Consider the following 27,793-nt stretch of genomic DNA (forward strand, 5'->3'; position numbering starts at 1 on the left):
TTGGTAGCCGTTAGATCAAATTTCAACGGCCCGGATCACTTGATCATGGGCCTTTGATGGAAGATATCCAGACCAGATCCTCTTTCCCTTAAAATTTAGCAACTGAATTGTCTTCTTTTTTAATTATTTTTATATAATGATATTGCAGGCATGGGATCTGGACTAAGTCACACACCATAATTTGGCATCGAACTAGAGTCGAATTTAAATCCTTCTACTTATAAGTATAGGAAAATATTATTAGACTGTAAGGTTAGAGAAATTTATAATTGAATCTTTAGAGTTGCATTATAGTCACTCTTTTGTGAGTATGACCTATGAGTATTAAAAAAAAATGATTACTGAATTTTTATGTATGACCTATGACTATAGAAAAATGATTACTGAATTTTCGTGTATGACCTATGAGGCTATGAGTATAAAAAAAAAATTGATTACTGAATTTTCGCGTAAAACACGAATTTACATATTTTTGAAAAAGCTATGTATTATTGTCGGCTGAATTTTATTGGTTTGTTTGGGCGTACCCACCCCCATTTACCAAAAAAAGGGAAAGGACAAAACAGAAAGCTCTCGTCCTTCTTCTTGAGCTTCTCTGGTAGCATGATCATCTCCTACCTCCTCTTCTTCATCAACTCTTAAGACTGACGCCCATTCAGATCCTTAGAAATTTGAGCATGGTGGAGAGGAACTATAATTATCAACTTAAGGTTGCGAGTTAGCAAAATTCTTTTTGTGAAATCGTCCATTTCACAGTGTCTTTTTGAAGAAACTAGTTGGGGCTTCCCTCCAACAGCTTGCCGGCAGGAAGAAAACTCCCAGCTTTCGACATCTTACAATACACAACTCTGGTGTGTGCAAGGTACCTCCAAGCTCCCCTGTTGTGAAAACATAGATCTGCTTGTATCATTACCTTCTTCTCTTTTTTTTTCCCCTTTTGGTGAACTGCTTGTGTTATTCATTTTGAATTGAAATCTTCATGGCGGAGATCCTCTTGCTTTCTTATCTTTATTTTTCTTGTTAATATATTCCTATTAAAACTAAGATCTAAAGTCTTCTTTTTTTTTTTCTTTGAAGAAGCACGATATTTATTAAATTATTGAAATACGTACAAATCGAGGATAGAGTCTTATAATGGATCTCAATAAAAAACTTTGTTAGAACTTTCAACCCGATAAAAGAGAAAAAGAGTGTTCCGCACTAAAATTTACTACTAGTACTATTCTCTAATAATAAATCAGAAATTAGGCTCTTCGAACCAAAAAACTGAGTGATCAATAGTTAGACTAAACCTTGCAAGGCGATGAACCACCTTATTCGTCTCTCTTCGACCAAATGTAACCTTCCATTGCTTGAATCCTTGAAGAAGCTGCCTTGTATCCTCAAACAGCTGCCCATAATGACCACTAAGCGCTGCACCTGCATTCTGAATTGCAGAAGTCACCAGCAGCGCATCCCCTGCCACCTGGACCCGTTCCGTTCCCCATTTCCGTAAGAACAACATTACTGCACGTGCATCAGCAGCCTCAGCATGCAGCGTTGATCTCACCCCTTCCTCCTTGATCGCCTTTGCTGCCATGAAACCTCCCTCCGAGTTCCTTACCACAATCCCAAAGCCTCCAACCGATCCCTTCTCATCCCATGCTCCATCAAAATTACACTTTATCCTTTCAGAGTCCGAAAACTGCCATTTATGTGTTATTGCCGAGGAGATTTGCGATGCTGCTGCATTCCATTTCTTAGGCAACAACAACGTCTGCATCGTATACAATGACACTACCTACGCAACCGTTTTTATCAAGATTTCTTTTCCAGCACTACTCAACAAGGAACCACGCTAGCCATTCAACTTTTTCCATAATCGATCTTTAATAAAGGCAAATGTATCTTTCTTGGATCTGCCGATAAACACTGGTAGGCCAAGATATCGGTCATGGTACTCCACTCGTTCCAACCCTAGGCAATCGGCCAGCAACTGTGCATCCATGTGCATCCATGTCCGTTAGATTACGACATGTTCATAAGTCCGTAGTAATTCCTTTAACTATAAACACTCCTGCAGAGAACTGGCAAATATAAAACTATCATCCACAAATAGAAGATGATGAACAGTTGGGGACTCTACATACCTGAACCCCTTAAATTCGGTCTTGTGCCTTCCACGAATCAAATAAAGCTGATAAACAAGATCCACAGGCTCCCCATTCAATTTGAACGAATAAGACACAGTAGAAACACACATCATTATCCAGTGTATCCATTCTTCTGCAAATCCCAACATTTTCATAATTTGCTCCAAAAAACTCCATTCAATACGATCATAAGCCTTGTTGATATCCAACTTCAATGCCATCACCCCATTCCACCCATTGTTCTTCCTATGCATATAATGTGCAATCTCCGAAGCTACCAAACAAATGTAAGAAATTAACCTTCTCGGAATAAAGGCACTTTGCAAGGGTGAAATAATCTCCGGGAGGATGACTTTCAGGCGATTAGTAAGAACCTTGGAGCAAATCTTATAAATCAAATTACACAGACTAATCGGCCAAAGCTAAGTCATTGCTGTGGGATCAAGTTTCTTTGGAATTAAAGTGACATGGGTATAATTGATTTTCCGAAGCACATGTCCCGAGGAAAGATGATACCTTACCCCATCACAAACATCTTGGCCAACAGTCTCCCAATGCTTCTGATAGAAACCAGGTGACATACCGTCAAGTCCTGGAGCTTTAGTCGGATGCATTTGAAATAACATAGCTTTAATTTCATCATTTGAAACAGGCCGTAGAAGCTCTTGATTCATTTTTGCCAAAACCTTGGGAGTCACTACCTACATAATTTCCGACACGTCCGTCGCACCTTGAGAATCAAATAACTTGGAGAAATAATATACAATCACTGCCTCCATGCCCCTCTTATCTTCATGCCAAACCCCGGCCTCATCAAATAACCCCGGTAATGCATTCCTCCTTTGTCTTCAATTAGCCTTCTAATGAAAGAATTTTGTATTTTAATCCCTAAGCCTTAATCAATTTTCCTTTGACCTCTGCCGCCAGAAAGCTTCTTCCTGTGCCAGTAAGGATTGCAGTTGAGTATTTAATTCATGTCGTTATGCTATAGTTTTATTGGTAAAAGGCCTTCCAAATAAAGCATTCAACTTATCCTCCGTTTTTGAAATCTCCCCTGGAATTGATCGCTTCATTGTTTTTGCCCAATTATCCAACTGCATTCGTGTTGCCTTAATCTTCTCCGTGAAAGATCTAAAGTCTTTAAACTCATGGAATTTATTTTGTAAGACTTTAATTTTTTTTTTTTCGGAAACGTGAACTAAATCCATTTCATGAAAAAAGATCTAGTCCTTTTCGTTTTTTTCTTCTTAAAATAAATATGAGTCATTATATTAATAATTAATTCACTAAAAATTGATAGAATATATTTTTGTATAAAGTTTTAATATGAATTTCTTGTAGGATTACACATAACGCGTCTATTAGCTTTTTACATACTAAAATTATGATAATATAAACGTACCAATAGTGTGGTATGTATCTAAATAAAAATTACATAACATACCAAAATACTAATTTGTACACTCATAGTATACCAATAACGTACCAAATTATTGGAACGTTACATTTAGTAAATATATGCATGCATATATATATATATATATATATATATATGTATATGTATAAGTATATGTAGTATCATTTAAAATTTTAAAGTACGCTGGTATGTTTAAAATATCACATTTGATTTTTGTTTTTGTTTTTAACAATACATTTTTTGCAAGATTTTAGGAGTATGTTATCTTTTGGAAATTTTTTTTTTAAATTTATTACTATTAAAAGGAGGAGATGATTCAAAACTATTACAATAATTTAGGATTTAATTAGTAAATTAATTAAAATTGTAGAAACTAGTATATTTTGCCACCCAGTACTACAGTCTAGTGATATGCCTCGTCACTTGTACGTGAGATGTCTTAGATTCGATTTTCGCCAAATTCGAATTTAAATCACATTATTGCTAGCCCATTTTGAGGCTTATCCCACTTCCCCACTCCTTAATGTAGATGATATAGTTTGTTTTAAAAAAAAAAAAAAAAAAAAAAAAAAAACCTTAGATATTTGGTCTAAGAAATTAAAAAACCGAGCATCTAGATCAAAATACCTCCTAAATTATTTGGTGGTTAAGAGTCCTAAATGAGCTCCTCTCTAAAACTTAGAGAGGATTTGAAAAGTTCCATCTCGAATCAGACCTTCATTCCTAATACAAGTAAGCATACTAGAGCCATGTTACATGTACATGTCTAGCAAAAGTTTAGTCCATTTTCACCACACGAAAAAAAAAAAAAAGAAATAAAATAACCAATAAATATTCTTGCATGACGATATGACGAATTTATTCTTACTAGACACCAATTTGTTTTTTTATTCTTTTCTTCTGAGTACTACTTGAGACACCAACTTATTAGTTTTTGCATCAACTTTTTGAGATCCCAATTGCGTGCCAATGTTTCAATGCGTTTTCTATTCACATTTTACAACTAACAAGAATTTGCCTTGTGACTTGGTAACCAATAACTGGTGTCTCTTGTACTATTATTATGTTTATCATTTCCTACATATTTCCAAAATTAGACCTGTAATATCATTTGCATCTCAGTGTAAAATCAGATATGTTTGGTACCTGGAGAATATATTCTCAATTTGCATTCCAATTTGTATATAATAACTCTTCTTCATGCATTCACTGCTACAGATAGACTCCATTAAATAGCTGCAATGAGCACCGAGCAACAGAATGCTTCTTCGTCCTCTTACCGGTGCACATATGATGCATTCTTGAGTTTCAGAGGCACAGATACACGCAAGGGCTTTACAGATCATCTCTACAGTGCTTTGGAGTTGGCAGGAATCCACACTTTTAGAGACGATGATGAAATTGAGAGAGGAGCAAACATTGAACACGAGCTACAGACAGCAATACAAGAGTCACGAGTATCAATCATTGTTTTCTCCAAGGACTACGCCTCTTCCAGGTGGTGCCTGAATGAACTTGCTATCATCATGGAACGTAAAAGAACAGATGGACACATGGTTATGCCAGTTTTCTATGATGTGGAACCATCAGATGTCAGGAAGCAGATGGGCGGTTTTGCAGAATCATTTACTAGACATGAAGAGCGATTCAAGGACAAGATAGACAAGGTGGAGGAGTGGAGGCGAGCTCTTAGAGATGTTGCAGACTTGGGAGGGATGGTTTTAAGAGACCGGTAATTTTTCATTCTCTCCTATATTCAGTCAAGTAGATCAGATGCTAGTCTCAAGCTTGTGAAAATTTTAGCTTTTATTTTTTGAAAAAATAAAAAAATAAAAAAAATAACTTGCTTGTGAAAAGAAAGAACGTACTGTGCCTCATATATTTTGATATCAATAACAAATAGGTACGAGTCGCAGTTTATCCAAGACATTGTTGAAGCGATTGGGAATAAACTGGACTACATGACGAATAGGAGATTAAGAGTTGATCCCTATGTGATTGGAAGAGGTTACTATGTGGAAAGCCTAAACATGTGGCTGGAAGATGGATCAAATGATGTTGGAGTAGCTGTCATCCATGGAATGGGTGGAATAGGCAAGACCACCATTGCTAAAATTGCTTATAACCAGAACTTCTATAAATTTCAAGCTAGCAGCTTTCTTTCAGATATTAGGGAAACTTCCAGACAAGCCAATGGTTTTGTTCACTTGCAAAGGAACCTTCTTTCAGATATCCAAAAGAGGAAAATGAACAAAATATACAACCTTGATGAAGGTATAGTAAAGATCAAACGGGTTGTACGTTGCAAAAGAGTTCTTATCGTTCTTGATGACGTGGATAACTCAGAACAGTTCAATGCAATTCTTGGAATGCGAGACTGGTTCCATCCTGGAAGTAAAATTATCATAACAACTAGACATGAACATTTGTTAAAGGCTCATGAACTTTGTGTAAGGTTTAAGGTTGAAGGATTGCTTCTGCATCAATCACTTGAGCTTTTCAGTTGGCATGCCTTTGGACAACCCCATCCTCAAGAAGGTTACATGAAGCTTTCAAGACCCATAGTAGAACATTGTGGAGGGGTTCCATTAGCTCTTCAAGTTCTGGGATCTTCTCTATATGGAAAAACAATTGATGTTTGGGAAAATGCATTACACAACTTAGACGTGATCTCTGAGGGGAAAATTCAAAAGATTCTTGGTATAAGCTTTGATTCTTTACAAGATCATGATAAACGCTTATTCCTGCATATAGCCTGTTTCTTCGTGGGAAAGGACAAGGATTTTACAACTACAATCCTTGACGAATGTGATTTTTGCACAGAGGTTGGACTTCAACATCTTGTTGATAGATGTCTTGTGGAAATTAATGTCTTGTGGAAGTTAATGATGCATCAATTACTTCAAGACATGGGAAGGGCAATAATTCGTGAAGAATCACCTGAGGACCCTGGCAGACGCACTAGACTGTGGCATAAAGATGCATTTAATGTTTTGAGAAAATTAACGGTAAGAAACATGATCTTTATCTGTATATATTTGCAATGGTATTCTGCATGTGACTAGTAACTTATCAAATGCTCTTATTTGTTAGCAGGGTACGAGAACCATCAAGGGCCTCATGCTCAACTTTCCCTCAACAAAGTCATCTCCGATATTAAATGAGGTAGGTTTTGAAACAAAGGCATTTACAGAGATGCTCAATCTTGAACTACTTCTGCTTGATAATGTAAAGTTGAGTGGAAGCTATGAAGATTTTCCAAAAAATTTAATATGGCTATCTTGGCGAGGATTCTCTTTAAAATCAATACCAGCCAATTTTTGTTTGGAAAATCTAGTTGTTCTTGACTTACGGAAGAGCAGTCTGCAACATGTTTGGAAAGGAACCAGGGTATGATCTCTCTCTCTCTCTCTCTCTCTCGCAAAATACACACAATCAAAAATAATTTTCAGCGAAATTTAACTGTGTATTCATAGCAACTAATGACATCTCTTTGACACAGTTTCTTACAAGATTGAAAATTCTTAATCTCAGTCATTCGCATGGCCTTAGGACAACATCTGACTTGTCTGGACTCCCTAACCTTGAGAAACTAATTCTTAAGGATTGCATTAATTTGATTTATGTTGATGAATCCATTGGAAACTTGGGGAAACTTATTTTCTTGAATCTAAAAGACTGCAAAAGTCTTATGAAGCTTCCAAAAAGAATGAACATGTTGAGGTCTCTTGAGGAACTTATTCTTACTGGTTGCTCAAAGCTTGTTCTTCATGACAGTGCCACAGTTATTCATTTACACTCTACATCTAGGGATATGAATAAACTTAGACTGTTATCAATTATATCATGGACACCAATCAGGTATTGGTGGATGTGGGCATGGCCGGGAAAGACTCTTCAATCAACGCGTTTCTCTCTGGCAAGTTTACCCCGTTCTTTGGGAAGCTTAAGTTTGTCTTACTGCAACGTGTCAGAGGTTCCCAATGATCTGTGTACACTATCTTCGTTGAAGCATTTGAATCTAATTGGTAACCCAATTTTGTGCCTACCACAAAAAATGAAGAGTCTTATTATGCTCGAGACTCTTTTGTTAGATAATTGCACAAACCTTGAAATCATTCCGGAGCTCCCACCAAGGTTGAAGAGGTTAGAAGCAAAATATTGTACATCATTGAAAAGATTAACAAATTTACCAAACTTATTCAGATCATTGGAATCACTTTTTTGGGGTTGTGAGCATTTAGTTGAAGTTGAAAGCATGTTGAATATAAAACCGCTAAGAAGCGCTGAAATAGAAATGACAAGATATATGGGCATGTTCAATTTGAAATCCATAGCAAGCACTGATGTCGAAATGATCAACTACTTGACCTTTACAACCAGGAAGGCTCCTGTCCAGGTCTGTCTCTGTCTCCTCTCTCATGGATAGTTGTTCTAATTATTATATCTATGAACTAGTTGGGCTAACTGTTTGAATAGTTAAATTAGAATTGTGGATTCTTGATGAAACAGGTACTCTATGAATGTGGCATATATAGCATTTTTTTTCATGGAAGCAAGATTCCAGATGGATTTAGCTTCACAACAAGATACAGATCTGTGCTGTCAGTTATTGCACCTTCACATCCTAATCCCAAAATCCGAGGCTTGAATTCATGTGTTTTATATGCAAGAGAACCAGGCTTGGTTATTGATGACTATCTTGTTAGTGCTATGCATTTGATTAAGGTCAGTAATCAGACCAAGGGTCTTATGTGGACCTATTCTCCAGTCACAGTAGGGTTTCCAACTGAGAAGGAAGATATGCTATGGCTAAGCCATTTTCGATTTGGAAACAATGAATTGGATTATGGGGATGAAATACGTGTTTCGGTGGAGATGCATGATTTTCGGATAAAGGAGTTCGGAATCCAGCTTGTGTACGAGCGGGAAAGGTCTCCTTCTAGCCAGAATAATGTTGTTGCTGGAGATGGGTCAATGTCAACATCAGAGTACCAAATGTGGACAGGAAAATACTTTCTCAGTAATCATAGGCACCGTACTCATCAGGCTCAATTCCGAAAGAGACAGGAGAATCCAGCTCATATTGAATTTTCATTTGGGCCAGAGCGTCTAGGTCATAAATTATTCAAGGCTCAAGGACCATTGGAAATAATTGGGAGAGGATGTTCAGCAGATTCCCCATCTGCTTCTCGTAACCTGTTTTGGGGAAATAAATGTTTTAGCTACAATGTTAACTGAAGCAATAACTGTAAGCGGACTGTAACAGTTGAGAAATATTCAAGTACCTAAAAGAGCAGGCAGCTATATCAGAATAATTATGCTGGACTTAAGTTGGATAACTTCTCATCTGATATGCCTTGGTCCTTTTATAGCGTATATTGGTGCACAAACTCCCTTTTTCTATATTTTCAGAAAGTCTGCAAAACTTAAATCCTATAGTTCTTTTTCTGCCTTTTTCTAATATTTTTTCTGCCATTTTCTACTATAGTACTACCCCTTCAGACAATAATCCTAGTGGCCAAAATTATATCCTAACTTTAAATCCCAATTAAGGTGATATTTTTTTATGTTTATGCTCACTAGAAACCTGATTGATCTACAATGAACCAACAACCCCCGTAGTGCCTATGGTATGTGTGGTGGTCTAGATCACTCATTTGAGCAATACGTACATGCGAACCAAAAAGCTATTTAACTTTAAAAAGGGGAAATTTAGCATGCCCCCGAACTTTTAAAATGTTGGTAGCAGCTCAGGTTTGAGTCCCAGCAAAGGCATGCTTTCTTAATTTTTGCACGACTTACAGCTGGTGCGAGGAACCTTCGCGCGTTAACTATGTGCCAGTCTGGGTCCATTTAGTGCGCGTTAACTTGGGGACGACCTAACGAGGGACCTGAGATAGTCAACAACCCTTACCGAGTACCAGAAAATGTGAATTATGTAAGTCGTAAGTATTTGTGTAAACTTTTCTTATTTTACAACGTAAATCCATTCATATTAGCAACCTTTTCTTATTCTTTTATGTCTTCAGATTTGAAAGCGCGCGGTCAACAAATTATTGAAAACGTGTATATGACAATAATTTCGTAAGGATTGCAAAAGCAACCAGATTTGAAAAACTAAAAATTAACTTTTATTTTCTTATATTATTCTCTCCGATAACATATATATACATCACAACCTTGAGGTGCAAGGAATATTAAATGAAGAGTCTGTCCTTAAGCTAGGAAGGAATCCCTTTAAACTAGGAAACCAAATTATATTCTATAGAAAACTGGATTTTAATCTCTAAATAAGATGAAATTTAGAAAAATGTCTTATACAAGATTAAAAATTGATTTTAGTCCCTAGACTCTATTTAATGCCAACATATGTATTCAATATTTTTTTATTTATTTATAATCTTATGAATTTAAATTTTATGAAAATATTATAAATTTTAATTCTCATTATGGTAGGCATCTTATATAAGAAAATATTTTCGTAGAGATTTTTCGGTACACTAATGTTTTTGCATATTTTCTTATCTGCCATTAATTCATAACAATATATTTAGGTACGAACATTTCAATACAATGGATTAGTATAATATGTTTAGGTACGGACATTTCGGTACACTAGTTTAGTATAATATATTTAGGTACCGACATTTCGGTACACTAGTTTAGTATCATATAGTTAGGTACGGAATTTTGGTACACTTATGTTTTTACATATTTTCTTATCTGTCACTAATTCACTATAATATATTTAGGTACGAGCATTTCGGTACACTAATTTAGTAAAATATATTATGATCCGGACATTTAGGTACACTAATTAGAGAAAGTTAAATAAAATTGTATAATAATAAATTTAAATTTAATGTAATAACATTAAATAAGTTATCTATTAAATATAAAAACAAAAATATAATATGAATTTGAATTAAGTACACATTAAGGGTCTAAAATTAATAATCAATCTAACACCAAGTTTTTATTAAATTTTAATCTTCTTGAAGGATTAAAATTCAAAAACCCCCATATTCTAATACAAATTGATTTATGACTCACACGTCAACACTCCCCCTCAAGTTGGTGCGTAGATATCTTCTAGACCCAACTTGTCAAGTGAGTCACCAAATCTGCTAGCAGAGACTGCATGTGTTAAGATATCCGCCAATTGTTCCTCTGTCTTCATGTATGGAATATTGATCAGCTTCACATCTAGCTTTTCTTTGATGAAATGTCTGTCTACCTTAACATGCTTGGTTCTATCATGTTGCATAGGATTGTTCGCTATTTCCCTTGCTGCTTGATTATCACAATACAACATCATAGACCCTTCCGGCTTAATCCCTATCCCAGTGAGAAGGATGCGCAACCATAGAAGCTCACAAATTTCGTGAGCCATTCCTCTGTACGCGGCCTCCACTGAAGATCTCGCCACCACATTTTGCTTTTTACTTCTCCAAGTCACAAGATTTCCAGCTACGAACGTGAAATAACCTGATGTAGACCGCCGGTCAGTGATATTGCCTGCCCAATCTGCATAAGTGTATCCTTTCACCTCCATGTGGCCATGTTTTTTATACATCAGTCCTTTCCCTGGAGCTCCCTTTAAGTAACTTAAGATTCGCATTACTGCTGCCATGTGATCTTCACTCGGAGCATGCATGAACTGACTGACTACGCTCACTGCATAAGCAATATCTAGCCAAGTAAGAGATAGATAAATTAATCTTCCCACTAACCTTTGATACATCTCCTTATTAGTCGGAATTTGATCCTGATATATTGCTAGGTTATGATTTTGCACAATCGGAGTATCTCCCGATTTACAAGCCAACATCCATGTCTCTGATAATAGATCTAATATGTACTTGCATTGTGACAAGTAAATCCCTAGACCAGACCAGGCCACTTTAATTCTAAGGAAATACTTGAGTCCTCCTAAGTCATTCATCTCAAATTCAGTAGACAAGTACCTTTGTAGTCTTTTAGTCTCCCTTGTATCATTACCTGTGACAATCATATCATCCACATATATGATGAGCAAGGTCACTTTACCATCCTTACGATTGATGAATAAAGTGTGATCAGAATTTCCCTGTCGATACCCATACTTTTTCATTTCCTGAGTGAATCTGCCAAACCACGCTTTAGGTGATTGCTTCAGACCGTATAGCGCCTTCCGAAGTCTGCACACCTTCCCACTAGAGTTTGCAGTGCCATACCCTAACGAAAGGTCCATGTAAACTTCCTCATCTAAATCTCCATGTAAGAAAGCATTTTTTACATCAAACTGTCTTAGAGGCCAATCAAAGTTTGTAGCCAAAGATAACAGAACTCTAATGGTATTCATCTTTGCGACTTGAGCAAAAGTTTCCTGATAATCAACACCAAAAGCTTGCGTGTAATCCTTTGCCACCAATCTTACCTTGTATCTATCTATAGTTCCATCTGCCTTGTGTTTAATGGTGAACATCCACTTACACCCTACTGGTTTTTTTCCTTTAGGGAGCGGCACCAATGTTCATGTATTATTTTTCTGTAAAGCCTCCATTTCCACCTGCATTGCCTCTGTCCATTTCCGATCCTTCAAGGTGTCTTCAACTCTTGTGGGTATTTTTATGTCTTCCATTTGTTGGACAAATGCGCAGTAACTTGGCGAGAGCCCATGAGTAGAAACATAGTGTGCAATTGAATATCACACTTTACCTTCCGGAGAGTACATGTCATGAGGCTTTCTCGATTTTCTCTAGAAGGCAACACATAAATAGGTTTAATGTTTTCTGAGTTAGTACTTACCTCAGGAATATTCGGTTGATCTTGGACAGGTACTTGAGAAACAAGATAATAAGGGTTGCAACAAATTGTATAAATAGCTGGCCCACGCCTATTTGGGTTATTCAGGGATGCTGTGGTGACTAGCCCACTTGGGTGTTCTTCAGTGGATGCCGTAATGGCTGGCCCACTTGGGTAGTCTTCAGTGGAACCATCAATAGGCCCATTAACAATCCCAACTGGGCTCTCGGCTATGACTCTGTTTTCTTTCTTTTGCCTATCGGCCAATGGGTATTCTTGGCCCACTTGTTCATCAATCAGCCTAATTGTGTGTTCTTCATGTGGTGCCATGGCCGGCACATCAAACAAACCATCGTCCTCATTAGTCGTTATCTCCTCCTGAGGAGTATGGCGGGGAGGAAAAAACAATTCATCCTTAGAGAAAGTGACGTCCATTATGACGTACATATGCCAAGTAGACGGATGATAACACCAGTAGCCTTTTTGTTGTGGATTAAAGCCAAAAAATGCACACCGAACTGCACAGGGATCAAGTTTGCTTCGTTGGTTCTTGTGGAGATGGACATAAGCGACACACCCAAAAATTCGTGGTTCCAATGAAGAGTAGAGGGAAGCGTAACATGGTCTGCAAGCACTGCCAAATGAGTTTAAAAGGAGAGAACTCGAGATGGCATGCGATTCATAAGATAAACGACATAAGTTACGGCATTCGTCTAATAGGTCTTGGGTACACACCCACCGATTAAGAGTGCTCTGGTGGTCTCAATGATATGACAATTCTTTCTTTCTGCAACTCCATTTTGTTGTGGGGTCTGAGAACAAGTAGTTTCATGGAGAATACCATGTTCTTTGAAAAATTGAGAAAGATCCTGATTAACATATTCACAGCCATTGTTGGATCGCACAACCTTTACAGGAAGTGAATATTGGTTGCGAACCATGGAATGAAACGTCTTGAAGGTTTCACTCACATCACTTTTGTTTTTCATAAGATACAACCATGTCATCTGGGTACAATCATCAACAAATGTCACAAACCAGCGTATACCATGCTGAGTAGTAATCGGAGATGGTCCCCACACATCAGAATGAATCAACTCAAAAGATATTATGCTTTTATTAAAACTTGGCGAAAAAGAAGCATGATGGCTTTTGGCTAAGGTGCAAGTATTACACTTTAAGGAAGTGTCTGAAATATTATTAAATAATGATGGAAGTAATTTTCTTAAATATCCAAATAAAGCATGACCTAGTCAACGATGCCACAGTTAAACAGTTTTCATCTGTCCACTGCTATAACTTTGAACCTGATGAACATGTCTTGACACAACATCATCCACATAGTACAACCCCTTTCTCTTAGTACCACGCCCAATGATCGCCCGAGTCCGAATATCTTGAAGTAGACAGAAAGTGGGAAACATTAGCAAACAATTTTGTCTACTTCAGGATATTCGGACTCGAGCCAAAAGTCACTGACCTAGTCAACGATGCCACAACTGAACAAAATTGTTTGCTTGTACCCTCACTCTCCAGTAATTTATTATCTGTGGGCCAAGTCACTGAGCAATTAAATTGTTTCCTATTTTTTGCCCACATATAATAAATTACTGGAGAGTGAGGGTACAAGCAAACAATTTTGTAAAGAAAGATTAGAGGTGATTGCAATAGAACCCGCCCCTATAACTGGGGCAATACCCCATTTTCCGTGATAATGCTATTATTTGGTGGTGGTACCATCGAGTTAAAGAGGGTTCGATCATAAGTCATATGATCGATGGCTCCTGAATCAATGATCTAACCTGTATCGTGAACAACAGAAGCAATTAAAGCAGTGCTCATATTACTTGGGTCATCAGATTCATTCGAGGAGATCATATTTAAGAGGGACAAGTGCTGCCCAATTTCATCATGATCCACAACATGCACCACTGGTTCCTTGGGCTGGTTTTGGGCCACAGTAGTGTGACCCATAACTGTTTCTCGAATGTCATGCCCATAATGTGCTGCTGTCATGGCAGATTGAACTGCAGTCTCGTCAGGCCCATCATAACGAGCTGCCATTGCAGCTAGGCCAGGATTAGGATCGACCTTCCTTGTTTGGTTGGGACGTTTTCCTAACTTCCCCTTGATTTGTTTTCTTCGTTCTATGAACCATTCAGGGTATCCATAAATTTTGAAACAAGTATCTTTTGTATAACGAGTGCCATTGCAATAAGTGTATCGGAGCTTGTCTTTTTCAGCACTTTCCAAATCCCGTAGTGAGCATGATAGACTTGGGAATGGTTTACTAACCATGGCCACGGATGGACCATTGTCAGTATCCTTATCGCTTAGCATAGTGGTTTTTCATTATGATTCTCACCGAATGGTGTTGAAGCATTCTTCTATTCCAGGGACATGTTTAATCAAAGAAGCATGCTTCGTACCACATCCAATGAGTCATTGAGTCCTGCAAGAAAGTCGTACACCCTGTCTTTTTGAAGCTTTTCATTCCTGCTTTTCAAGTCGGCTGCACACACCATCTTATTGGGACGTCGTTTGTCCATCTCTTACCATACATTTTTTAGTTCCACAAAATCGATGTTCACTGGTCGTCCATTCTGCTTTGTTCTTGTTGCCTTGCATCGTAGTTCATAATATTGGGACTCGTCTGCCCCGTCATAGAACATCTGACTGACGTTTTCCCAAATATCATGTGTCGTTGGTAACTCAATGAATAGTCCTAACAGATGTTTTTCCATAGTTTTTAGCAGCCATCCTCGGACAATTGCATCTTCAGGTGCTAGGTTTTGTTTCATCCACTGTTAGAGTCTTCTCATTGAGATAACCCATCTTATTTAATCCCTCTGCGTGAACTTCCATCATCTTCGACCAAATTTTATAGTTCAAATCATAAGTTTGAATCCGAACGGTACGGCACTCAGATTTGGAGATTCGTTTGTACTAGGAGCTAAAGCCCCCACGAGAATAATTGCTCCTTCTGCAGCCATCACAGTAGCGGAGTGTCTTGTTTTGTGTTTCTGATTTGGGGTATTCTGAAAGTGAGTCCCTTGTCTCGGGACACCACATCACACACAGATAGGATAATAGGTTTAGAATTGGAGAAAGATACCAAACCAAAAACTCTCGACTCTGATGCCAAATTAACTTTTATTTTCTTATATTATTCTCTCCAATACGGAGGCAACATATATATACATCACAACCTTGCGGTGCAAGGAATATTAAATGAAGAGTCTGTCCTAAGCTAGGAATGAATCCCTTTAAACTAGCACGATGACTTTTGGCCAAAATGCAAATTTCACAACGAAAATCGGATTCTTTGAATTGGGAAAAAAAGTTTAGGAAATATAAGTTTAAGATAACCAAATGAAGGATGTCCTAATTGTCTATGCCATAACCAAATCTTCTTCATTTAGGTTGATTTGTCTTTGCTTACATGATGCACTTGACTCAATCTATAGCTGCATTCTTCCGTTAAGTCCAAATAATATAGTTTGCCCCTTCTAGTACCATAACCAATCACGACCCTGGTGAGCAGATCCTGGAAAAGACAACATAGTGCCAAAAAGAAATAGAGCAATTAAGGGAGTCAATAATTTGAGAAACAGATAAAAGATTGTAATCTAGGGATGACATAACTAAGACAAGATCAAGATTGAGTGAGGAAGTTAGTGAAAGAGAGCCTTCTCTGGTAACCGAAGAGATTGAACCATTGGCATTGGTAATAAACGTCTGGTTGGCTGTTTTTAGTGGGTGAAGAATGTTAGCATCAGATGTGATGTGATATGTGACACTTGTATCAATAATCCACGATCTATTACAAGTATTAGCGGATGTAGAATTAGATATACCTAAGGTGTTCAAGGCTTTTGGGACATGGTCAAATGAGCTAACATCTTGAGAAGACTGAGAGGTGGTGAATGATGCTCTGCTGGATTCCTTTTTTCGTCCTTTGTGAACCCATCCTTCTGGATAGCCAATAATCTCATAATAGCCTTGAATAGTATGATTTTTCAATCCGCATTTAGTGCATTGCATAGATGGTCGATTACGAATCGATTAGCTGTTGAAGAGTTTATGTTTTGAAGTCGAGGTCCTTGTGGAGATCGAGAATTTGTGTAAAGAGCACAATAGCTTCAAGCATGGTGGCACTTTCTGACATGGTTCCTTGTCGGTTGCTATCACGTTTGACATGAGAGTAGGCTCCTTCAAGACCAAGTTTGGGCTCAATCCTCAAAATCTCACCATGAATTTGATCCAACTTGCTGTCTAATCCTGCAAGAAAAATATAGACTCGAAGTCGCCTTGATGAGATATCATCTGGGTCCTTCATGTTAGTAGGACTAAGTTGAACAGGTTCTTGAAAAATCTCGATGAGATTGTTGTAAAAGTTAGCAATATAGCTCCATTTTGCTTCATGGTGAATGACCTTTTATAAAGATCATAAATTTTAGCTTCATCAGAGCCATTTGAGTAAGTCTTTTTTTTGGCATCCCATATCTGCATGGCGATGTCGTAACGGATGAACCACTTCATATGATTGGGCGTCATAGCATCAAATAACCAACTTTTGACTTGGCAATTTTCAGCTTGCCACTTGTTATACAGTGGGTATGTAACTACAGGCTTCTTGGTATCACCGGAAAGATGCCCATGTTTTTCTCGACCAACAATTTTCATCTCTATGACTTGATGCTACAAAGAATAGTTGTTCTCATCAAGTTTAATTCCTACAGAGAAATTGGAATTATCACCTTGAATGGTGACCACTTGTGTGGTGGAGTTTGATTTACTTGGTGTGAAAGACTAATTTGGTGGGTCTGATATACTTCATCACTAGCCATTGTATAGGCTTAAGATCAGTGAAGAAATAAAAGATAAAATTGATATGGGAAAAAATGAAGAATAACTTGCTTATGATTGTGATCGAGATATGACTATGGTAGAAGCATTTATTGGTTTTGAGGTTCAAGAGTCAGTTATGATCGACTGCTCTGATACCATCTCAGAAATAATGGGTTTGTGGGTCAATTTTCTGTTTCATTGTATTACATTGGCTCCGTAAGGAGCTCTTCATATTACAAACTATACAATTAATATCTAATATCATTAACTACATGTTCCTAACTCACTTGACAACATTTATTGTGAGGAGTAATTAACATTGACAATTGCCATGTCCATGTTGACAGACAGCAACTTCTTTTGTTGACAATAGCAGCTCTTGTTGACAAGATCATCCTGTAATTTCTAGTGAAACGAATCAAGGGCAAACAATTTTAGGCTGCCCTTACCTAATTTACATGTGTTGCTGTAAATTCCTACTTCTAATGTTGGGACGATGAAAATAAAGTGCAGCATGAAGAAATATCTATTCCAGCAATCTACATGACATCACAGACCCACCCAGGCGCATCACCTTTTTGAATATACAAGACAATAAGATGTGAAACATCTCAAAGCTATGTGGTAGGTATTGCACAGAGGGGAAACTAAAGCACAAGGCCCTCTAAGCAAACAATAACATATAAGAAATGAGGAGAATCGTTATATACACAATTGTTTTAATTTTTGAAATTTGCGTATTTCCACAGTGAAACATCGAGTACACATAACAACTAGACGAACAAATGGATTACAAACTATGAATCTTATTTGATTAACGGAAAGAAAAAAAAAACAGGATTTTCGAGACGACTACACTTAACTACATATCGACCTATTATCCGTACTAAACAAACTATATTTGTATGCAGCAAAACCTAAGAAATCCTAATTTGAATGGGGTAGGCCTAAATCATAAACTAACAAGCAAACCCAAATAATGAAATAACTAATTTTTCAACATCCGTCAAACTCATGACGGTACATGACATGAGTTTGCCAACAACCAGATTCTAATTTAGACATATTGATGTTAAGAGTATGAAAAGAAAGCATATGATTGCTTCCCCTCACTAAACAAATGAGATTTCCATATCCCAATTACAACAATGAACGAAAAAATCAACATTATCACTCAAATAATCACAAATCCAAATACTCAAGTAAAGGTAAAAAAAATTCCCAAACAAGCCAACAACTCGCGTCGGCCTCAAAGACATTAAAAAAAAAAGAAAAAGCCCATGTCTTTTCCCCCTTTGCCTGTGTGGCCCAAAATCTTGGAATTGGATCTGCTCCGGAACTTAGTGTCTGAAGTCTCCGATTCAAGAATCTAGGCCACACAAATTTAGTCCAACGATCTCCATTAATTTATTTTTCTGGCCCACCACACACAACCAACATCCCTGATTTGACTTACACATCAATCAGTGCCCTAGATTCCTTAATTTGGAGATTACGAACACTAAAATCTGGAGCATATCCAATTCTCAAAATCTCAACCAATTTCCAATTTTTTCTTTTTTGTGTGGATCTCAAACATACCACCACTTTTTCATCTTTTTCTTTTTCTCTCTTTTTCCTTTTTGTTTTAGGCATATCTTTTTCTTTCCGTGTGGACCTCATCGAAATCAAACAAAAAAAAAAGAAAAATTAAACTCATCATTAACTTCCACATGAAACTTTTTGAACCAAGTTGTGTGAGATTTGTCCATGATTCGGGTGGGGGTAGGTGGGCTGGGGTCAGTTCTCATTATTTACTCACCCTTACGCATCCGTGCATCCACCCCAATTTCGATGTTTTGGGACCTTGGACTAGCAATAATTTTTCAAATAACAGAGTGGAGATTGGAGAGAGATAGGAGGAGGGAGGAAGAGCGAGAGAGAATAGTATGGTTACATTTTAGAATTTTTATGACATAGAATATTAATAATGATAAAAGTTAACTAGAGTTATATGAGAAGATATATATCAAGTTAAAAGTGTATGAATAGCATACATGGGTAAGTTCGAAGCATTTTTACTCATTGCTTTCAAGTGATGGTGATGCTCACAATATTTTTATTACTGTTTGATAAGTTTAATTTTTGAAATTTATGTCTATCCACAGTAGAAACGTATTACAAATAACAAACATACGAACATATGAACAAACAAATTACAAATTACCGAATATATTTGACTAACGAAACAACAAAGAAACATGATTGTCGAGACGACTACACTCAACTACATACCAACTTATTATCCATGCTAAACAAACTACATTTGTGGGGAGCAAAATCTAAGGAACCCTAATTCAAATGGGATAGGCCTAAATCATAAACTAACACTAATTTTTCAACACCAGTCAAATTCAAGACGATACATAACATGAGTTTGCCAACAAACAAATTTTAATTCAGACATAATGATGTTGAGAGTATAAAAAGAAAGCAAATGAACGCTCCCCAACACTAAACAAATGAGATTTTCATATTTCAATTACAACGATGAACAAACAAAAACGACACTATCACTCGAATATTCACAACTCCCGTACAAGCCAATAACTCGCGTCAATCAATTTCCAATTTTTTCTTTTCCGTGTGGACCTCAAACATACCACCACTTTTTCTTCATTTTCTTTTTCCATCTTTTTTCCTTTTTTCTTTATCCCTATCTTTTCCTCACCCTCGTTTACCAAAAAGAAAAAGAAAAGAGAAAACAAAAGACTCGTCCTTCTTCTTGAGCTGCTGCTTTGGTAGCATCTCCCACCTCTTCTTCTTCATCAACTCTCAAGACCGACGCCCATTCAGATCCTTGGAAATTTGAGCATGGTGGAGAGGAACTATAATTATCAACTTGAGGTTTTAAGTGAGCAAAATTCGATTTGTGAAATGGTCCATTTCACAGTGTCGTTTTGAAGAAACTAGTTGGGACTTTCATCCAACAGCTTGCCGGAAGAAAGAAAACTCACAGCTCTGGTGTGTGCGAGGTACCTCCAAGCTCCCCTCTTGTGAAAACATAAATCTGCTTTAGCTTTCAATTGAAATCTTCGTGGCCGATGAGTCAAATGCATTGACTATGGATCCTCTTGTTTTCTTATCTTTATTTTTCTTTTTAATATTTTCCTATTAAAACTAAGATCTAAAGTCTTTAAATTCATGGAAATTATTTTGTAAGACTTCAATTTTTGTTTTTCAGAAACATGAACTAAATCCATTTCATGAAAAAGGATCTAGTCCTTTTCGTTTTTTTCTTCTTAAAATAAATATGAGTCATTATATTAATAATTAATTTATTAAAAATTGATAGAATATATTTTTGTATAAAGTTTTAATATGAATTTCTTTTAAGATTACACATAATGTGTCGTTAGCTTTACCAAATTTATGATAATATAAATGTACCGATAGTTTTTTAAATAAAATTTACATAACATACCAAAACTAATTTGTACACAAATTTAAATTACATATCATGCCAATAACGTACCAAATTATTGACACGTTACATTTAGTAAATAAAAACATTGATATATATATAGAGAGAGAGAGAGGCCCTTTAAGGAAACAGATCACATTTAAAAAAAAAATAGGGCACCCTCTTGATCATTAAATTTGATTTTAATGAAATTCTGTAATTGAGATTAAATCACAGACCACATAATCTTAATTACAGAATTTCATTAAAGCCAAATCTAACGGTTAAGAAGGTGTTCTTATTTTTTTTTTTAGGAAAATAGGGATCCATCCCCTCTATTTATATATATATATATATATATATATATATGTAATATCGTTTAGAATTTTAAAGTACCAAGAATTTTAAAGTACGTTGGTACTTTTAAAATAGCACGTTTGATTTTTTTTGTTTTTTGCACTCACAGTTTAACTTTATTTTTTGATAAATAATTCAACTTTTTTTTATTTTTATAGAACTTTTATTGTTTTTTATTCTTTTGAAATATATTGAAATAAAAAGATATAAATTAACAATATATTGAAAAAAACCTTTGATATTTGGTCTAAGAAATTAGAAAACAGAGCATCTAGATCAAAATGCCCCCTAAATTATTTGGTGGTTAAGAGCCCTAAATGAGCTCCTCACTAAAACTTAGAGAGGGTTTGAAAAATTCCATCTCGAATCAGAGCCAAGTTACATGTACATGTCTAACAAAAGTTTAGTCCATTTTTACCACACAAAAAAAGGAAATAAAATAACCAATAATATTCTTGCATGACGATATGACGAATTTATTCTTACTAGACACCAATTAGTCTTCTTTTTTTTTTTTTTTTCCTCCTGAGTGCTACTCGAGACTCCAACTTATTAGTTTTTGCATCAATTTTTTAGATCCCAAATGGCATGCCAATGTTCCAACTTATTATGTTGATCATATCCTACATATTTCCAAAATTAGACCTGTAATATGATTTGCATATCAGTGGTAAATCAGATGTGTTTGGTAGCTGGAGAATATATTCTCAATTTGCATTCCAATTTGTATATAATAACTCTTCTTCATGCATTCACTGCTACAGATAGACTCTATTCAATAGCTGCTATGAGCACCGAGCAGCAGAAGAATGCTTCTTCATCCTCTTACCGGTGCACATATGATGCCTTCTTGAGTTTCAGAGGCACAGATACACGCAAGGGCTTTACAGATCACCTCTACAGTGCTTTGGAGTCGGCAGGAATCCACACTTTTAGAGATGATGATGAAATTGAGAGAGGAGCAAACATTGAACAGGAGCTACAGACAGCAATACAAGAGTCACGAGTATCAGTCATTGTTTTCTCCAAGGACTACGCCTCTTCCAGGTGGTGCCTGAATGAACTTGCTGTCATCATGGAACGTAAAAGAACAGATGGACACATGGTTATCCCAGTTTTCTATGATGTGGAACCATCAGATGTCAGGAAGCAGACGGGCAGTTTTGCAGAATCATTTACTAGACATGAAGAGCGCTTCAAGGACGAGATAGACAAGGTGGAGGAGTGGAGGCGAGCTCTTAGAGATGTTGCAGACTTGGGAGGGATGGTTTTAAGAGAACGGTGATTTTTCATTCCCTCCTATATTCAGTCAAGTAGATCAGATGCTAGTCTCAAGCTTGTGAAAGTTTTAGCTTTTTTTTTTTTTTTTTTTTTCTGAAAAAATAAAAACAAAAAATAAAAAACTTGCTCGTGTTTTTTCTTTTGGCCTGAAAAGAAAGAACTTATTGTCCCTTGTGTATTTTGATACCAATAACATATAGGTACGAGTCGCAGTTTATCCAAGATATTGTTGAAGCGATTGGAAATAAACTAGACTACATGACGAATAGGAGATTAAGAGTTGAGCCCTATGTGATTGGAAGAGATTATCATGTGAAAAGACTAAACATGTGGCTGGAAGATGGATCAAATGATGTTGGAGTAGCTGTCATCCATGGAATGGGTGGAATAGGCAAGACCACCATTGCAAAAATTGCTTATAACCAGAACTTGTATAAATTTCAAGCTAGCAGCTTTCTTTCAGATATTAGGGAAACTTCCAAACAAGCCAATGGTTTTGTTCACTTGCAAAGGAACCTTCTTTCAGATATCCAAAAGAGGAAATTGAACAAAATATACAGCATTGATGAAGGAATAGTCAAGATCGAACGGGCTGTACGTTGCAAAAGAGTTCTTATTGTTCTTGATGATGTGGAGAACTCGGAACAGTTCAGTGCAATAATTGGAATGCGAGACTGGTTCCATCCTGGATGTAAAATTATAATAACAACTAGGCATGAACATTTGTTAAAGGCTCATGAAGTTGTAAGGTTTAAGGTTGAAGGATTGCATGAGGATGAATCACTTGAGCTTTTCAGTTGGCATGCCTTTCGACAACCCCATCCTCAAGAAGGTTATATGGAGCTTTCAAGACCCGTGGTTGAACATTGTGGAGGGGTTCCATTAGCTCTTCAAGTTCTGGGATCTTCTCTATATGGAAAAACAATTGATGTATGGAAAAATGCACTACACAACTTAGACGTGATTTCTGAGGGGAAAATTCAAAAGATTCTTGCCATAAGCTTTGATTCTTTACAAGATCATGATAAACGTTTATTCCTGCATATAGCCTGTTTCTTCGTGGGAAAGGACAAGGATTTTACAACTACAATCCTTGACGAATGTGATTTTTCTACAGAGGTTGGACTTCAACATCTGGTTGATAGATGTCTTGTGGAAATTAATGTCCACAACAAGTTAACCATGCATCAATTACTTCAAGACATGGGAAGGGCAATAATTCGTGAAGAATCACCTGAGGACCCTGGAAGACGCACTAGACTGTGGCATAAAGATGCATTTAACGTTTTGAGAAAATTAGCGGTAAGAAACATGATCTTTATCTGTATATATTTGCAATGGTATTCTGCATGTGACTAGTAACTTATCCAATGCTCTTATTTGTTAGCAGGGTACGAGAACTATCAAGGGCCTCGTGCTTAACTTTCCCTCAACAGAGTCATCTCCAGTATTAAATGAGGTAGGTTTCGAAACAAAGGCATTTACAGAGATGCTCAATCTTGAACTACTTCTGCTTGATAATGTAAAGTTGAGTGGAAGCTATGAAGATTTTCCAAAAAATTTAATATGGCTATCTTGGCGAGGATTCTCTTTAAAATCAATACCAGCCAATTTTTGTTTGGAAAATCTAGTTGTTCTTGACTTACGGAAGAGCAGTCTGCAACATGTTTGGAAAGGAACCAGGGTATGTTCTAATCTCTCTCTCTCTCTCTCTCAAAATACACACAATCAAAAATAATTTTCAGTGAAATTTAACTGTGTATTCATAGCAACTAATGACTTCTCTTTGACACAGTTTCTTACAAGATTGAAAATTCTTAATCTCAGTCATTCGCATGGCCTTAGGACAACATCTGACTTGTCCGGACTCCCTAACCTTGAGAAACTAATTCTTAAGGATTGCATTAATTTGATTGATGTTGATGAATCCATTGGAAACTTGGGGAAACTTATTTTCTTGAATCTAAAAGACTGCAAAAGTCTTATGAAGCTTCCAAAAAGAATGAACATGTTGAGGTCTCTTGAGGAACTTATTCTTACTGGTTGCCCAAAGCTTGTTCTTCATGACAGTGCCACAGTTATTCATTTACACTCTACATCTAGGGATATGAATAAACTTAGACTGTTATCAATTATATCATGGACACCAATCAGGTATTGGTGGATGTGGGCATGGCCGGGAAAGACTCTTCAATCAATGAGTTTCTCTCTGGCAAGTTTACCCCGTTTTTTGGGAAGCTTAAGTTTGTCTTACTGCAACATGTCAGAGGTTCCCAACGATCTGTGTACACTATCTTCGTTGAAGCATTTGAATCTAATTGGTAACCCAATTTTGTGCTTACCACAAAAAATGAAGAGTCTTATTATGCTCGAGACTCTTTTGTTAGATAATTGCACAAACCTCGAAATTCTTCCAGAGCTCCCACCAAGGTTGAAGAGGTTAGAAGCAAAATATTGTACATCATTGAAAAGATTAACAAATTTACCAAACTTATTCAGATCATTGCAATCACTTTTTTGGGGTTGTGAGCATTTAGTTGAAGTTGAAAGCTTGTTGAATAAAAAACCGCTGAGAAGCGCTGACATAGAAATGACAAGATATATGGACCTGTTCAATTTGAAATCCATATCAAGCACTGATGTCGAAATGATCAACTACTTGACCGGTACAACCAGGAAGGCTCCTGTCCAGGTCTTTCTCTGTCTCCTCTCTCATGTATAGTTCTAATTATTATATCTATGAACTAGTTGGGCCTAACTGTTTGAATAGTTAAATTTGAATTGTAGATTCTTGATGAAACAGGTACTCTATGAATGTGGCATATATAGCATTTTCTTTCATGGAAGCAAGATTCCAGATGGATTTAGCTTCACAACAAGATACAGATCTGTGCTGTCAGTTATTGCACCTTCACATCCTAATCCCAAAATCCGAGGCTTGAATTCATGTGTTTTATATGCAAGAGAACCAGGCTTGGTTATTGATGACTATCTTGTTAGTGCTATGCATTTGATTAAGGTCAGTAATCAGACCAAGGGTCTTATGTGGACCTATTCTCCAGTCACAGTAGGTTTTCCAACTGAGACGGAAGATATGCTATGGCTAAGCCATTTTCGATTTGTAAACAATGAATTGGAGTATGGGGACGAAATACGTGTTTCGGTGGAGATGCATGATTTTCGGATAAAGGAGTTCGGAATCCAGCTTGTGTACGAGCAGGAAATGTCTCCTAGTAGCCAGAATAATGTTGTTGCTGGAGATGTGTCAATGTCAACATCAGAGTACCAAATGTGGACAGGAAAATACTTTCTCAGTAATCATAGGCACCGTACTCATCAGGCTCAATTCCGAATGAGACAGGAGAATCCAGCACATAATGAATTTTCATTTGGGCCAGAGCATCAGGTTCATAACTTATTCAAGGCCCAAGGACCATTGGAAAATATTGTGAGAGGATGTCCAGCAGATTCCCCATCTGCTTCTCGTCACCTGTTTTGGCGAAAATGAAGAGAAACATTCTCAATTCTTTATCCAACATCAGTCATTTATGGTTGGAAAGAAGGATCAGCATCATTTTCCTTGGTGAGTACCGTCTTTTTGTTCTTTGTTGTTCTCTCGTTCTGATAATATACTCGTGGCTTTGTTGGATTTGTTGCTTTTTGCTTATTGTCATAAAGACCAATCAAGGAAACAAAACCGGAACATTCCTCATGAGTCTGCAGATGAAGTTTTAAACCCCCTATAGAGCAAAACCAATCTGAGCGTATTTCTCATCTGTTATGGCTCGGTCCTTTTATAGCTGATATTGGTGCACAAACTCCCTTTTTCTATATTTTCAGAGAAAGTCTGCAAAACTTAAATCCTATAGTTCCTTTTCTGCCTTTTTCTACTATAGTACTACTCCTTCCGATAATAATCCTAGCGGCCCAAAATTATATATTCCAACTTTAAATCCCAATTAAGGTGCTATAGTTGGTTTTTTATGTTTATGCTCACTAGAAACCTCATTGATCTACAACGAACAAACAACTACCGTATAGATCATGCTTTCTTAATTTTTGGCTCCACTTACAGCTGGTGCGAGGGACCTCTGCGCGTTAACTATGTGCCAGTCTGGGTCCATTTAGTGTGCGTTAACTATGGGCACGACCTAACGAGGGACCTGAGATATTCAAGAACCCTTACCGAGTACCAGAAAATATGAATTTTGCAAGTCATAATGTATTACTGTAAACTTTTCTTATTTTACAACCTAAATCCATTCATATTAGCAACCTTTTCTTATTCTTTTATGCCTTCAGTTTTGAAATCGCGCAATCAACAAATTATTAAAAATGTGTACATGACACTAATTTCTTAAGGATTGCCAAAGCAATCAGATTCGAAAAAACTAAAACGGACAAAAAACGCACAAATAACTTAAAAATCCATATTGACAAAATCTAGAATAAACTGAAACAACTAAAATCCTAAATTAATCCATAAACCTAAATCATGACTGCCACCGTGAATTGAAGTTGTGTCATGACAGAACCGATCGCGTTCAAGTGATAATAGTCCGTAGAAACAATCAGCGAATCTGTAGAAGATTTGTTCACCACAAATACTTATTATTTTCCCGTGACCAAAATAAAAAAGAACGAGAGTAGAGGCCAGTGTGAGATCCTAAGAATTTATTATCGAAGAAGCGAAATTTATTTTCTACTCCATTTCATTTATTTTTGTTTTTATTTAATTTTACTTGATCACCGTGTGCAGAGTTAATTTTTTCACCGACTCAGAGTCTGGGACGTGACAGAATGGTATCAAAGCATATGTATTAGACAACCTTGGACAACCTGTGGTGTCATTTGAATATTAGCTTTAAAGGAACCAGAGCCTGGCTACTTAGAACTTTGTATTTTAGTGGAATGTTGATTGATTTATGGAATAAGAAATACAATATAGTATGCTAAGAAACTTGTACAAAGATACCCACAATTTTCTTGGGAGTTTATGTGTGTTCGACTAAGTACTAGATATGAACACACGTAATTAGCCGCTTAAGATTTCGAAATCGACTTGTCAAATTACATGAATCCTTACTCTACATACAACCATGAATTGACTTGGAAATTAAAGTCCGATCAAAGGTGAAAAATCTGGACTTGTCAAGTAATTCAATGTTTAAAGTAAATCTCGAGTATGAGATTTATTTTAAGAATGATGAATTGTGAGATCTTAAGAATTTATTATCAAATAAGAGAAATTTATTTTCCATCCCGTTTCATTTATTTTTGTTTTATTTAATTTTACTTGCGTATCGGGTGCGGGTTATTTTTTCCACTGAGTCCGGGTCCAAGCGTGACAAGGACTCAAACAGATGTTCCTTTCATTCTCAAATTGTGAGTTATATTCACTGTGACAAAAACAAGAAAGGATGAGAGAATATGACTCAAGGTAATTTTCATTTCATGCTGAGTAAATTGTAGCTATGGTCCCTTAACTTTAACTCAATTGGAGCAATGGTCCCACAACTAAAA

General features: G+C 36.7%; 3 protein-coding genes across 13 annotated transcripts; 2 read left to right on the forward strand and 1 right to left on the reverse strand.

Annotated features, from left to right (window-relative positions):
• Positions 1-512: 512 nt before the first annotated feature.
• On the forward strand, positions 513-8,891 carry LOC103430843 (disease resistance protein RPV1-like). Of its 3 annotated transcripts, none has more exons than XM_070814853.1 (6): positions 513-862; positions 4,768-5,281; positions 5,453-6,557; positions 6,643-6,939; positions 7,052-7,948; positions 8,062-8,891. In XM_070814853.1, the coding sequence occupies exons 2-6, from the start codon at positions 4,791-4,793 to the stop codon at positions 8,788-8,790; spliced, it is 3,519 nt and encodes a 1,172-aa protein (XP_070670954.1). In that variant the 5' UTR covers positions 513-862; positions 4,768-4,790; the 3' UTR covers positions 8,791-8,891. The 3 variants fall into 3 exon arrangements, with proteins under 3 accessions (XP_070670954.1, XP_070670956.1, XP_070670955.1); XM_070814855.1 differs by having other exon boundaries at positions 6,646-6,939; XM_070814854.1 differs by having other exon boundaries at positions 543-851.
• Positions 1,238-1,762, reverse strand: LOC103430850 (uncharacterized). Its single transcript, XM_029093510.1, has one exon. It carries the CDS (start codon positions 1,760-1,762, stop codon positions 1,238-1,240), a length of 525 nt encoding a protein of 174 aa, XP_028949343.1.
• A 10,878-nt stretch (positions 8,892-19,769) lies between the features above and the next one.
• LOC103414728 (disease resistance protein RPV1-like) lies at positions 19,770-27,230 on the forward strand. 9 transcript variants are annotated; one of them, XR_003768829.2, is made up of 7 exons: positions 19,770-20,204; positions 21,754-22,270; positions 22,471-23,572; positions 23,661-23,954; positions 24,066-24,962; positions 25,074-25,853; positions 27,030-27,230. XR_003768829.2 is itself a non-coding variant. In XM_029093749.2 (6 exons), exons 2-6 carry the CDS (start codon positions 21,777-21,779, stop codon positions 25,776-25,778), a joined length of 3,492 nt encoding a protein of 1,163 aa, XP_028949582.1. In that variant the 5' UTR covers positions 19,770-20,204; positions 21,754-21,776; the 3' UTR covers positions 25,779-26,154. The 9 variants fall into 9 exon arrangements, 4 of the variants coding, with proteins under 4 accessions (XP_028949582.1, XP_028949587.1, XP_070670957.1 ...); XR_003768828.2 differs by lacking the exon at positions 27,030-27,230 and adding an exon at positions 26,346-26,547; XR_011576803.1 differs by having other exon boundaries at positions 19,872-20,204; positions 23,658-23,954.
• The last annotated feature ends 563 nt before the right edge of the window (positions 27,231-27,793 follow it).

This window comes from Malus domestica, chromosome 15 (assembly GCF_042453785.1).
Source record: "Malus domestica chromosome 15, GDT2T_hap1".
In the NCBI taxonomy this organism is placed as follows: Eukaryota; Viridiplantae; Streptophyta; class Magnoliopsida; order Rosales; family Rosaceae; genus Malus; species Malus domestica.